The sequence below is a fragment of the Ranitomeya imitator genome, chromosome 3, assembly GCF_032444005.1.
Source record: "Ranitomeya imitator isolate aRanImi1 chromosome 3, aRanImi1.pri, whole genome shotgun sequence".
NCBI classification, from domain to species: Eukaryota; Metazoa; Chordata; class Amphibia; order Anura; family Dendrobatidae; genus Ranitomeya; species Ranitomeya imitator.
In genome coordinates, this window is record NC_091284.1 from 83,318,878 (window position 1) to 83,333,503 (window position 14,626).

The following is a 14,626-nucleotide window of genomic DNA, read 5'->3' on the forward strand; positions in this document are numbered from 1 at the left end:
AAGGCACAGAGGAGGCATTATTACTATGTGAAGGCACAGAGGGGGCATTATTACTATGTGAAGGCACGGAGGGGACATTATTACTATGTGAAGGCACAGAGGGGGCATTATTACTATGTGAAGGCACAGAGGGGGCATTATTACTATGTGAAGGCACAGAGGAGGCATTATTACTATGTGAAGGCACAGAGGGGGCATTATTACTATGTGAAGGCACAGAGGGGGGCATTATTACTATGTGAAGGCACAGAGGAGGCATTATTACTATGTGAAGGCACAGAGGGGGCATTATTACTATGTGAAGGCACAGAGGAGGCATTATTACTATGTGAAGGCACAGAGGGGGCATTATTACTATGTGGATGCACGGTTGGGGCATTATTACTATGTGGATGCACGGTTGGGGCATTATTACAATGTGAAGGCACAGAGGGGGCATTATTACTATGTGAAGGCAAAGAGGGGGCATTATTACTATGTGGATGCACAGAAGGGGCATCCGCAATAATTCAAAATACCCCATCTTGGTCTCCCCTACCTTCAGCTAAGCTTAATTTTATTGATTTCCATAACAAAGATACCACTGGAGTGAGATTTCTGTAACTGGATGGTAGTGCCCAGCCAAAAACAAATTCCTGAGTCATGCGGACGCATACTGCATTATTAACTGAAGCCGGAGCCAATATACGAAATGCTGAAACATAAATGGAACTTGATATTAAATTGTGTTCAGTTCCTCCTCATCATAAGGCTGTAAAATCTGTCCGTGGAAGAAGAGCTGAGCGTTACACTGATTTCCTGCCAAGCCATAGCATTACCGTAGAATGCCAGACGTTCATCTTACATCTTCCAGCACATTACTTGGAAGCTGAGGAATGAAGTCCAACAAGAATGTATGATAATTAGACACGAGTATTGTTTGAGCAGTCACTGTTTCCACTAACGTGATCGTAATCTACGGAGGAGGCTGGAGAGTGTGGCAATAATCAGCCAAGGATGCAGACCCCAGGAACAGTGCTACACACGTTATCAGGTTTTATACCTACATCGTGAGGATAATAAACGCTATTTTGGAGCCACAGTAGATCATCTGATTTTTACAGATATATTCCAATTCTGTAGCCCAGAAAACTATAACTGGTCCTGTAAATAATTAACAGCTGTTGAGTAAGAGATCAGATTGTATACGGACAGCACACGGAGGATAAGTGAGAAAAAAATCATCCCATTTTTCGGGATGAAAATAGGACCAATTTATTATACACTCGTGTGAACCTAGCCGTAGTGATCTTTTAATGGACTTACTACAAATGTTGTTCTTTTTATTTTATATTCCTTTTACATTTTAATTTCCTTTTTTATTAAGAAATTCTCATCCGCAATCAGCACTATTCGCCCATATACGCCGATGAGAAAAAGGGTCACAATGTTTAGAACTTTTTACTTTCAGGCCCCATATCTCACCATCCACTATGGCTTTGATCATGAGGCTACCGTCATAGACAATCCTCTTGGCGATCTCACACATAAATCTGACTAGTAACTATTTAGCATATGATTAGGCTTCTTTCACACTTCCGTCTTTTTGAATCCGTTGCCATCCGTCGTTCAGGGCAGAAAACGGATCCTGCAAATATGCTCACAGGATGCGTTTTTTTGCCCATAAACTTGTATTAGCGACGGATCGCGACAGATTGCGTCCGTCGTGTTTTGGAGGACCGTAGTCACAAAAAAGTTCAATGTGACTTTTTTTGTGCGTCGCGTCTGCCATTTTCGACTGCGCATGCGCAGCCGAAACTCCGCCCCCTCCTCCCCGGACTGCAGAATGGGCAGCGGATGCGTCGAAAAAACTGCATCCGCTGCCAACTTTGTGCAGAAATTTCACAATGTCCGTCGGTACGTCAGCTCGACGCATTGTGATGGACCCGTACCGACGTAAATGTGAAAGAGGACTTAGTTATGCAGATTCTCGTCAGGTCACTGCATTGTTACCGTTTTTCTCCTGATGGTGGAACAATCTTTTTCTTCCTGAATACTGCAAATACAACCTGTTCTCACATTCACTAATAGCTCAGTGTGTTATTAGAGAAACAGCATCATCCAGCTCATCGATAGCGGTCTCTCGGCCAAGAAAATTATCAAACTCTCATCATGCGAGTGTCATGACACTTCGAAGGACACAGAATGAAAGAATGAGGCAGTATACCCTGATCCAAATCCTGCAAACTATATGGCTTAACCACCATGTGGTATATGTCGCCGGTGGATTTTCAGCCTCTAAAACAATTGGGAGAATAGCTGGGGACTTGTTTGGCCACCCTAGCTGGGGTCAGCTACCATCCCGTCAGTACCTTGTAATTCATTTCCATCATTAACATGATGTTTAATATCTCTCCAGTAGAGGAGGACCAAATTTGGGACCATTTTGAGTCAGTTAGGGTGGATCCAATGTCAGACTCCCAGCGAGAGGTGTAAGTTAGACTGCGTCTATGGGTGGCATAGTTTATGTGGGAGTATAGGAGTGAAATAGTAGCATGTGGGTTTTGACAGCATCTTTGCTCGAATGGCGTGAACGTATTAAGGTGAGATGGAGTTCCTTAGTAGGTTGAAATAAAGTGTTTAAGTTGCAAAGATCTGAATATTTCTCTAGGGTGAAGGTTGTACATCTCTTGAAGGACTGGGAATGGAATAACGCTGTTTATGTTAAATTTATGATGAAATCTAGTGATTCCTGCTACAATCCAAGAGCATAAAGTCATAAGGGACTTAGTACTTGGGGGAAAATTGTGGGTTACCCCTTAGAGGGGTTAGAGTCAGAAAGGGGGAGATTATATTTGAGAATTATTTCCTAGAGTCCCAGAGTCTGAGCAAGTGCGATATGATGGGGCTTGATATCCACTTACGCTGGGATGGGATGAGCCATAATAAGGCGTCAAGGGTCAACGGATGGCATTCAGGTGCTTCCATGGAAAGCTACAGGGGTGGTTCACAAGAGCCATGATGTAGAGTTAACTCGGCTAGTTTGGCTGCATGGTAATATTTGGTTAGATTGGGGACTACCAGACTCCCTTACAGGCGATGACGCTATAATGTGGCTCTGTTGACTCTGGGGAGCAGTTCTAGACCAAGGTGTTAATTAGGTGTTGGGTTGTTTTGAGGCAGTGGAATGGGACATGGTCTGGAATGGGACATGGTCTGGAATGGAACATGGTCTGGAATGGAACATGGTCTGGAATGGAACATGGTCTGGAATGGAACATGGTCTGGAATTAGTAGAGTAATTTAGGGAGTAGAGTCATTTTAAGTGCAGGTATATGGCCCAACCAAGAGAACTGCAACTTGTCTCACATTTGGAGTATACTGCATAGTTTACAGAGCATTTGGGGGTACTTAGCGGAAAAGAGCCATTCTATATGAGCAGTTAATTTCACACCTAGCTTGCCTAGTTGTTTTGTGGACCATTGAAAGGGGAAGTCTTGCTTAATCTGTGAGACCGTGACGGCTGAAAGTTAGATGTTGATAGCATATGATTTGGTTTGGTTAATCTGTAGGCCAAAAATTTCTTCGAAGCTCTGTAGGGATTGGAGCAGGCAATGAGGTCTGTGGGGTGGAGAGCAGAATATCGTCGGCAAACATAAAGAGCTTGTGGGAAATTTACGCAATTTCTATACCTTTGGTGAGTGGGTTGAGACGGAGATAAATTGCTAATTGTTCTATTGCAAGGAAGAATAGTAGCATTTGTGCGAGGAGCTAAGGCCCCACGCATTGTGTGACAGAATGGTTAACGGCACGGTGATGGAAACAGTTTGGTCGCATATAAAGGCTTCACCTATGAAGTATAGGTGGCATCAGAAGCACAAAATTGGGTACTGTAGTTTGTCTTTTATCCTTTCGTGTAAGTGAGGAAGTTAAGGGTTTGGCAAAGTACAATCAAATGTGGAGTTGTAGTATGGATGAAATTGAGAAAACAGGAGACCGGGAAGGTGGGGTGTGCCAAGTAAAGGAGATGGCTGAGCACAGAGTGCCAAGCAGAGGTGTGTGGTTACACTGAAGGGTCAGGTTTGTTTTGCGAAAAAGCAACACTAAGAATAGTAGTTGTGTGGAAAATGTTTACACTGCTCAAAAAAATAAAGTGAACACTAAAATACCCCATCCTAGATCTCAATGAATGAAATATTCCAGTTGCAATTCTTTATTCATTACATAGTGGAATGCGTTAAGAACAATAAAACATAAAAATGTTCAATGTAAATCAAAATGAATATCACAAGGAGGTCTGGATTTGGAATGATGCTCAAAATCAAAGTAAAAAATCAAATTACAGGCTGATCCAACTTCAGTGGAAATGCCTCAAGACAAGGAAATGATGCTCAGTAGTGTGTGTGGCCTCCACGTGCCTGTATGACCTCCCTACAACGCCTGGGCATGCTCCTGATGAGGCGGCGGATGGTCTCCTGAGGGATCTCCTCCCAGACCTGGAGTAAAGCATCAGTCACCTCCTGGACAGTCTGTGGTGCAATGGTGGATGGAACGAGACAGGATATCCCAAATGTGCTCTATTGGATTCAGGTCTGGGGAACGGGCAGGCTAGTCCATAGCATCAATGTCTTCATCATGCAGGAACTGCTGACACACTTCACCCACATGATGCCTGGCATTGTCCTGCATCAAAAGGAACCCAGGGCCCACTGCCCCTGCATATGGTCTCACAATGGGTCTGAGGCTCTCATCCCGCCCCGGTACCTAATGGCAGTCAGGGTACAGTCACCTTTTGCAGCCAGTTTGGACAGTTCTGAATGTAGAATTGACCGGACTATTTGGTCTATGGCAGGGTTGCATGGGTTCCTGATTGCAGTCACTTTTATGCTTTTTTTCCTTATCAAAAACAAGGTTTGCCAAGTATCCTTTGTTATTTATACGCAGTATTGCAGGTTTTTAGCAAAAACTAAGCAAAAAAAAAGACGCAATAATAAATTGGGCCCAAATCTCGTTCTGTCCTTTGATGGAAGAAGAGGGAAAATGTAGAATTTGTATCCCACACACAGAAAAAAAAAAAAAGAAAATGTGCGTCGTTTCCTGTCTCCGGTGTCTGCCTGCAATTTCCACTGCATTCCCTCATTTTCCAGTGTGAAATGAGACTTCCGTCCACGCAAGTGAACCCTTCAGGCTGGTGTCTGTGTAGTTAGTGGCGGCCTCCACAGTCACTGGCCTAGTGTCCCCTAGTGACCAGACAGCATGGGAAATTAACGTCACCATGGCAACAATACAAAACAAACTGAAGACGTTGGAGAATTTCTTTTTTTCCCCCTCTTATTTCCGCACAACACTTACAAAAGCTGATTATGAGGGGCTCCTGCGTTATGACAAGCCTGGGACACATCTGCTGGTTTGGAGATGCTCCGGGTTCTTCTCCTCACGCCGCCGTTTCCATGTGATGCCAATCTCTAGCTGTAATGTGCGAGTAACCACAAGGAGATACATTACAGCCTGTGACTGAAAGCCATCTTTACAGTGCTGGAAAATGTTACAGCACGCTAATGTGACAGAATCCAGAAATGAATCCGCAACAGCTGGATCTGTTTTTACCCTTTCAGAACATTTGTTTAACTTCTAAATTGCACCCGTCGCCTACACACAAGGCGCGGGCTGCCATATTGTGGGCTGAACAATACTGGGAAAAAAAAAAGAAAATTCACTTCAGGAAAAAAATATGCAAGAGATTTCTCACGACTCAGCTGTCAGGTGACCTGGAACTCCTTCCCTGTTCCTAACACTAGGGATTGCCCTAGCTCTTCCTATTCCCCGGGATACTTCTGAAGGTGAAGATGCCGGGACCTCCACCCTTGTCTTATTTCCTGAGTTAGCCCTCCGTCTGTTCTCTTCTCCCACCCAGGGAAGTGGGGTGCTTCTGTGCATCGCAGTACACCAACGCGACAAACAAGGCTACACAAACAAGGGTTAACAGAAAACTCCAGGCATACAAACAATCACTCACTCACATATAACAGAGAAATTAACCAGAGAGTGGGGTATGGGGAAAAAAACAAAGTAGAGAAGAGAAGGGAATTAATACACTTACAAACCACACAACAGTCACAGATAACTCCTCCAAACTCCTTTTCATATGAACACCTCTCCTCCTAAACCATGCAGCAAATGCTAGCTCTGACAGATTTGAATCAGGACCCAGATTACAACGGGATGGGAGTGGCTAACTGAGCTCAGCTGAGAGCTCAGAGTTTCTGACATGGCCGATTAATCGCTGTTCTGCCAAAAGAAATAAACACCATTAAAATGAAGGAGACGTGCTTCTTCTCAGTGCAGGAGTAGGAGCAAGAATCAGACGTTGCTGTCTTCTGGCTCCTCTCTGTTGCAGTAACCCAGTGACAAGATTAATATAAAAAAAAACAAAAAAAAACCCACACATTTAACAGCGGTACTACAGTTATCCACATCCGTCACGTTGCTAGAAACACAATGGCCCCGATTCATCATTTGCAGCTTTTTTAAGTCACTTTTTGTGGCAAATGTCAGACATCACATCATCTATGATGGCAAAAATACCACAGGCATGAAGCCGGCCATGCTTTGGCAGTCAAAAATACTACAGACCCTATTACCAATTAATGGGGTCCGACTGTCTAAGGCTGGTTTCACACTTGCGTACGGGAAGGCTGCGGATGGCAGCATACTTCCTCCCTGAAACCCTGCCTACTTCTCCTTGCGTCCTGCGCTGCCCTGCGTACCTATCTTTAACATTGGGTACGCAGGCCATGCGAATGTACGCTGATGCCTCTGCATGCGCCGTTTTGACACTGCGCCGACCACAACAAAATGCAACATGTTGAGGTCGGCGCAGTTCGATACAAGTCTTGGGTAGTATCCCCCTAATCCCATATACTAATCACAAACCATCTGCCATAATATATTCTTGTGTGTGACATTTGTGAGATTTTATATTAGAGGTGGCACTTTATAAATACTGCATTAGAGATAACGTTGTCCAATCCCCCGTCATCACTTTTTTTTTCACAAGTGACCAAATTTTGGAACCTCACTATTAATTTTTAATGTATTTTAATAAAAGTTTTTTAATTTTTATTGAACTTTTCTAGACTCCTTTTTCTCTTGTTTTTGGGTGAGAAAATCGGATGTCTGAATGAGGCCTAAGCCTGAGGCGCAGCCATAGCTCACCGTCACTGCTACGCAAGCACTGTCGCTATACAAGAGTGGTGACTCCCTGCGACCCCCTGAGGGTACTGCGACCATGACAAGGCCGTCACCAAATATCTGACGAGGATGGTGGTCTTCTAGTGACTTTCTGGTCACAGCCCCAGGACCCACAGGGCCTGCGACGTAGCAGAACTTTAGCCGGTGTTGTGACCAATGTCGCCGTGCAGCTCCGGCCTCACATGAGGTAATGATTATTGGCTGCAGAAGACAATGGCCGTGTAATGAATAGAGGGGACACATCACACTATAAACTGCTAGGATGGAGATTGAAGGGAGTAAAGGAACGGACAATGTACCTACAAGGAGACTTGGTGCTAACCCTGCAAAGAACATTACTAATATTCCCCAATATTGGCCTTCCTCAGACACTGGGAATCGGAAATAGAAGAGATGGGAATATGCATGGAGATCGCAGCTTTCCCCCTTTTGTTCTTGTGAATTTCCTTCTACAGTAGGAAAATAAAATATCAAATTATCCGGTTGTGAAATCGGCTGTAACATATACAGTACGTGCGGCTGTGGTAGGTGCAGTATTGTGGATGCTCCTGAGGGAGATATTATCTGTTCAGTGATGAGAATAGAAATGAAGCGAATAGATATTGAGCGAGCCGGAGAACTACAAATACCATAATCAGTGCAGGCTCATGTGTAACCAAGAACACGGCACTTCTCTACATGTAACGTAGAATAACGCCATATCGCGGACGACACGAGAAGGACACGCTGCCACCTAGTGGCGGAATAACAGCATAACCGATCAGTCAGACCAGTGTGGTCAGTACAAGGGACGGGCACACGACTTAAGGTACCTTCACACTGAGCGACTTTAGAACGATAGCGATCCGTGACGTTGCAGCGTCCTGGATAGCGATATCGTTGTGTTTGACACGCAGCAGCGATCCGGATCCTGCTGTGAGATCGTTGGTCGGAGCTAGAAGGACAGAACTTTATTTCGTCGCTGGATCTCCCGCTGACATAGCTGGATCGGCGGTGTGACGCCGATTCAGCGATGTCTTCACTTGTAACCAGGGTAAACATCGGGTTACTAAGCGCAGGGCCGCGCTTAGTAACCCAATGTTTACACGTCACCGCTGTGCTCTGCTTTACGGCCGGCCGGCGCTGACACAGTGCAGGGAAGCAGAACGCCGGGGGACAGACACCGGAATGTAAGTATGTAGTGTTTGTTTTTTTTAACTTTTACAATGGTAACCAGTGTAAACATCGGGTTACTAAGCGCGGCCCTGCGCTTAGTAACCCGATGTTTACCCTGGTTACCAGGGGACTTCGGCATCGTTGGTCGCTGGAGAGCTGTCTGTGTGACAGCTCTCCAGCGACCACACAACGACGAAACAGCGACGCTGCAGCGATCGGCATCGTTGTCTATATCGCTGCAGCGTCGCTAAATGTGACGGTACCTTTATTCCATCCAAACACCATACGGAGGACCAGGGGGCACTCATTACAAGTGCAGAAAAAAATGATACTGGCAGCTAAATAGGAAAGGGTTCTTTACAGATAGAGCAGTCAGACTGTGGAATGCCGACCTCAGGAGGTAGTAATACTAGAACAGCACCTTAAAAATAAAAAATAAAAACGGCAGATGATTTCCTCAGTGCAAATAATATTGTGGGTTATAGATAATCTAGTGATAGAGACTGTAGAACTGGTGGAGAAAGGATGAGCTTGATGGTCCAGAGATTTTTTTTTCAATCTCTACAACTATGACACATGCTCCACAAGTATCACCTTACTGTCCACAAAGTGGGTCATTTTGTTAATGCTTTTTAAAGGGAACCTGTCAGCAGGATTGTGCTTAGTAACCTAAAGGTTAAAGGTTCCGTTTAATCCAAAAGCAACCATTAGAGCAGTTACAGACAAACCTATTTTCGAACAGAGTGCAATCTGACAAAGCATCGGATCACACTCGGACCAATGTAATTCTATGTGGCCATGCAAATGGCTGATTATTTTTTCCTTGGACTGAGCCGGCCTGAGCGAAAAAAAAAAAAAAATTGCAACATGTCCGAGTTGGAAGCCAATAAATGTGTGGAAAATATTAGGACTGCACTTGGATGTCATCTGAGTGCAGTCCCATTTCCATGCACACTCACAGAATGGAGAAGATGGAGAATTTTTTTTTCTCCATCTACTCCTCATCCGAGAAAATCAGATCAGACTATGGATTATGTTCTGATCTGACTCAATACTGTAGGTTTTAGATCCACATGATTTTCAGTTCTCTGGTGTCACGGCCTTATTTTGATGCTGGTTTTCCTCCCTGGATAGAATAATGCAACAGCAATAAAATCCTAACGAGAAACAACGAACACGAGTCTGCTCAGCACCAAAAGGAGAAGACTCACAAGTGGCCGGCAGCTTATTTTCTGGACATTATTTTCTGCATATTACAGTACTAGCAAAACAGATGAGATTTCACAATAAAAAGTTTAGGAACAGAAAATGATCTACGGTGCACATTTTAGATCTGAATTATGGCAAATTTGAGTGCGGATTATTACCGTTTGCAATGCACTGGGGTAATATGGTAAGATGGATAAGGGAAGAGAAAATTAAGGCTTACAGAAGATTTCTAGGAATCAATGTAATTTCTGACCTCTGGCATTATTAAGAATGCCCTCGTTACCCATTACAACCGTGTATAGAGTGTAGAATGGTCATTATACGCAGATACATTACATCATGTGAAACACATTGGTCTTCAATAACAAAAGACATAACACATAAAAAAATAACATTCCTTGTATTCTGTTCCAGGTGTCAGAAGAGGCCTCACCTGCGCCAACGCGGATCCCTAAACCAAAAGGCTGGACCACGTCCAAACTACCTATTAAAAAGCCAGTAGGAAACGTGATAAATGGCGAACAGATGAACAAAGATAAATTCCACTCACAGAGATCGGGGTCTAATTTCCAGTGTGTGTCGAGAAGGTGATCCCCCCGGAGCGGAGGCAGACACTGCACCATTACGGAGGATCCTTCCTCGTCTCTCTGTATATTGCTAGTAGAAGATACAATGTCTGTGTATGTGTGTGATTTCTATGGATTATATTTTTTAAGAAAATAAAAGATCATTTCATGTGAGAGGAATCAACACAGCGACTGCGAAGTCATTCACTTCAATGGGAGCCGAGCCGCAGTGGTCAAATACGGGCAGTGCACAGTGTGCGGAGCTGTGGTGTCCTGGCCTCATACACTGCTTACTTCCAGGCCACTGCAGGGGTATTGGACACCTCCTAGGTATCGGACACCCCCCGGGTATCGGACACCCCCCCCAAGTATCGGACAACCCCCAAGTATCGGACAATCCAAAGGTATCGGACACCCACCCCAGTATCGGACACCCCCCAAGTATCGGACATCCACCCCCAGGTAACGGACGCCCCCCAGGTAGCGGACGCCCCCCAGGTAGCGGACGCCCCCCCAGGTAGCGGACGCCCCCCCAGGTAGCGGACACCCACTGATCTCACATTGATGATGAAGCCCAATTATAGGTCATCAATATCGACGTCCTGGACAAACCCTGAGACTGTGCGCCCACCATGAGTTTTTGACGCTTATTTTTGCTGCATCAAAAGCGCAGTCTCTTACAATTCCAGCAAAGCAGATGGGATTCATAGACCTCCCGCCCCTTTAACTTTAAAGCTGCATAATCTGAGCCGTGATGGGTTTTTCAAATCCGCAACATGTCAATTTCTCTGTTTTATGTGCAGAATTTCCCCATAGACTGGCATGAGATACGGAAAATCTGCAGGAAAAAAAACAAAACACATGCAAGGATTTCTGCAGCGGAAAAGCATAAAACAACAAAAAAAAACACATGTAATCTGCACCAAAGTATATCAATAAAGCCAAAATACCAGGAAATATCAAAAAGAGCTTTATTTAAAGCATGACATTGTAGCAAGAGACAAAAACCGCAGCATCAAAAATGCAATAAAAACACAAACAAAAAATGCAATTAACCTAATTTACATATATATGCAGAAATTCTGCTGCGTCAAAAACTCACTAAAAGCTCACTGTGGGAACGTAGCCTTAAAATGTCTCTGTATCTGGGTGTAGAGGTGGAGAATACCCGATCATACTCAATGGGGTCACTGTGCTTCCATTTGGACCTGTTATGTAGCGGGCCTGAATAACACTTATCTGCTCATACAATGAAACAAAACAGGACAAATGCAGCTGTGAACAGAAAGCTGCGCTGCAGTGTAAAACATGAGGGAAGGAGACAGATCTGTTTGTGCCTCTAATGAGACAAGTAGGGAATTTCAATCTGACCGTTAGGTATCCGTACAATGGAGCAGAGCCAAAAGACAAAAACAAGAGCGAACATTCAGAATAAGTCCAGCTATCCCTTATAGGTGGCGGCCTATACAGCTGCACATCCAAGTATACGATAGAAGTAATGGAGGGTGTACGATAGAAGCAATGGAGGGTGTACGATAAAAGCAGCGGAGGGTGTACGATAAAAGCAGCGGAGGGTGTACGATAAAAGCAGCGGAGGGTGTACGATAAAAGCAGCGGAGGGTGTACGATAAAAGCAGCGGAGGGTGTACGATAAAAGCAGCGGAGGGTGTACGATAAAAGCAGCGGAGGGTGTACGATAAAAGCAGCGGAGGGTGTACGATAAAAGCAGCGGAGGGTGTACGATAAAAGCAGCGGAGGGTGTACGATAAAAGCAGCGGAGGGTGTACGATAAAAGCAGCGGAGGGTGTACGATAAAAGCAGCGGAGGGTGTACGATAAAAGCAGCGGAGGGTGTACGATAAAAGCAGCGGAGGGTGTACGATAAAAGCAGCGGAGGGTGTACGATAAAAGCAGCGGAGGGTGTACGATAAAAGCAGCGGAGGGTGTACGATAAAAGCAGCGGAGGGTGTACGATAAAAGCAGCGGAGGGTGTACGATAAAAGCAGCGGAGGGTGTACGATAAAAGCAGCGGAGGGTGTACGATAAAAGCAGCGGAGGGTGTACGATAAAAGCAGCGGAGGGTGTACGATAAAAGCAGCGGAGGGTGTACGATAAAAGCAGCGGAGGGTGTACGATAAAAGCAGCGGAGGGTGTACGATAAAAGCAGCGGAGGGTGTACGATAAAAGCAGCGGAGGGTGTACGATAAAAGCAGCGGAGGGTGTACGATAAAAGCAGCGGAGGGTGTACGATAAAAGCAGCGGAGGGTGTACGATAAAAGCAGCGGAGGGTGTACGATAAAAGCAGCGGAGGGTGTACGATAAAAGCAGCGGAGGGTGTACGATAAAAGCAGCGGAGGGTGTACGATAAAAGCAGCGGAGGGTGTACGATAAAAGCAGCGGAGGGTGTACGATAAAAGCAGCGGAGGGTGTACGATAAAAGCAGCGGAGGGTGTACGATAAAAGCAGCGGAGGGTGTACGATAAAAGCAGCGGAGGGTGTACGATAAAAGCAGCGGAGGGTGTACGATAAAAGCAGCGGAGGGTGTACGATAAAAGCAGCGGAGGGTGTACGATAAAAGCAGCGGAGGGTGTACGATAAAAGCAGCGGAGGGTGTACGATAAAAGCAGCGGAGGGTGTACGATAAAAGCAGCGGAGGGTGTACGATAAAAGCAGCGGAGGGTGTACGATAAAAGCAGCGGAGGGTGTACGATAAAAGCAGCGGAGGGTGTACGATAAAAGCAGCGGAGGGTGTACGATAAAAGCAGCGGAGGGTGTACGATAAAAGCAGCGGAGGGTGTACGATAAAAGCAGCGGAGGGTGTACGATAAAAGCAGCGGAGGGTGTACGATAAAAGCAGCGGAGGGTGTACGATAAAAGCAGCGGAGGGTGTACGATAAAAGCAGCGGAGGGTGTACGATAAAAGCAGCGGAGGGTGTACGATAAAAGCAGCGGAGGGTGTACGATAAAAGCAGCGGAGGGTGTACGATAAAAGCAGCGGAGGGTGTACGATAAAAGCAGCGGAGGGTGTACGATAAAAGCAGCGGAGGGTGTACGATAAAAGCAGCGGAGGGTGTACGATAAAAGCAGCGGAGGGTGTACGATAAAAGCAGCGGAGGGTGTACGATAAAAGCAGCGGAGGGTGTACGATAAAAGCAGCGGAGGGTGTACGATAAAAGCAGCGGAGGGTGTACGATAAAAGCAGCGGAGGGTGTACGATAAAAGCAGCGGAGGGTGTACGATAAAAGCAGCGGAGGGTGTACGATAAAAGCAGCGGAGGGTGTACGATAAAAGCAGCGGAGGGTGTACGATAAAAGCAGCGGAGGGTGTACGATAAAAGCAGCGGAGGGTGTACGATAAAAGCAGCGGAGGGTGTACGATAAAAGCAGCGGAGGGTGTACGATAAAAGCAGCGGAGGGTGTACGATAAAAGCAGCGGAGGGTGTACGATAAAAGCAGCGGAGGGTGTACGATAAAAGCAGCGGAGGGTGTACGATAAAAGCAGCGGAGGGTGTACGATAAAAGCAGCGGAGGGTGTACGATAAAAGCAGCGGAGGGTGTACGATAAAAGCAGCGGAGGGTGTACGATAAAAGCAGCGGAGGGTGTACGATAAAAGCAGCGGAGGGTGTACGATAAAAGCAGCGGAGGGTGTACGATAAAAGCAGCGGAGGGTGTACGATAAAAGCAGCGGAGGGTGTACGATAAAAGCAGCGGAGGGTGTACGATAAAAGCAGCGGAGGGTGTACGATAAAAGCAGCGGAGGGTGTACGATAAAAGCAGCGGAGGGTGTACGATAAAAGCAGCGGAGGGTGTACGATAAAAGCAGCGGAGGGTGTACGATAAAAGCAGCGGAGGGTGTACGATAAAAGCAGCGGAGGGTGTACGATAAAAGCAGCGGAGGGTGTACGATAAAAGCAGCGGAGGGTGTACGATAAAAGCAGCGGAGGGTGTACGATAAAAGCAGCGGAGGGTGTACGATAAAAGCAGCGGAGGGTGTACGATAAAAGCAGCGGAGGGTGTACGATAAAAGCAGCGGAGGGTGTACGATAAAAGCAGCGGAGGGTGTACGATAAAAGCAGCGGAGGGTGTACGATAAAAGCAGCGGAGGGTGTACGATAAAAGCAGCGGAGGGCGTACGATAAAAGCAGCGGAGGGCGTACGATAGAAGCAATGGAGGGCGTACGATAGAAGCAATGGAGGGCGTACGATAGAAGCAATGGAGGGCGTACGATAGAAGCAATGGAGGGTGTACGATAGAAGCAATGGAGGGTGTACGATAGAAGCAATGCAGGGTGTACGATAGAAGCAATGGAGGGTGTACGATAGAAGCCATGGAGGGTGTACGATAGAAGCAATGGAGGGTGTACGATAGAAGCAATGGAGGGTGTACGATAGAAGCAATGCAGGGTGTACGATAGAAGCAATGCAGGGTGTACGATAGAAGCCATGTAGAGTGTACGATAGAAGCAA

The 14,626-nt window shown here is 45.9% G+C and overlaps 2 protein-coding genes across 3 annotated transcripts in view; one reads left to right on the forward strand and one right to left on the reverse strand.

Moving 5' to 3' along the window:
* The window catches only part of FILIP1L (filamin A interacting protein 1 like), a 156,370-nt gene extending 146,026 nt beyond the window's left edge, over positions 1 to 10,344 (forward strand). The window contains exon 5 of the mRNA XM_069761019.1: positions 10,009 to 10,344. Within this exon, the coding sequence (XP_069617120.1) occupies positions 10,009 to 10,185 (177 nt within the window). The 3' untranslated portion in view covers positions 10,186 to 10,344. The remainder of the gene's footprint in view (positions 1 to 10,008) is intronic.
* CMSS1 (cms1 ribosomal small subunit homolog) overlaps positions 1 to 14,626 on the reverse strand; it is a 400,717-nt gene that overhangs the window by 380,071 nt on the left and 6,020 nt on the right. The gene's annotated exons all lie outside the window — the stretch shown is intronic.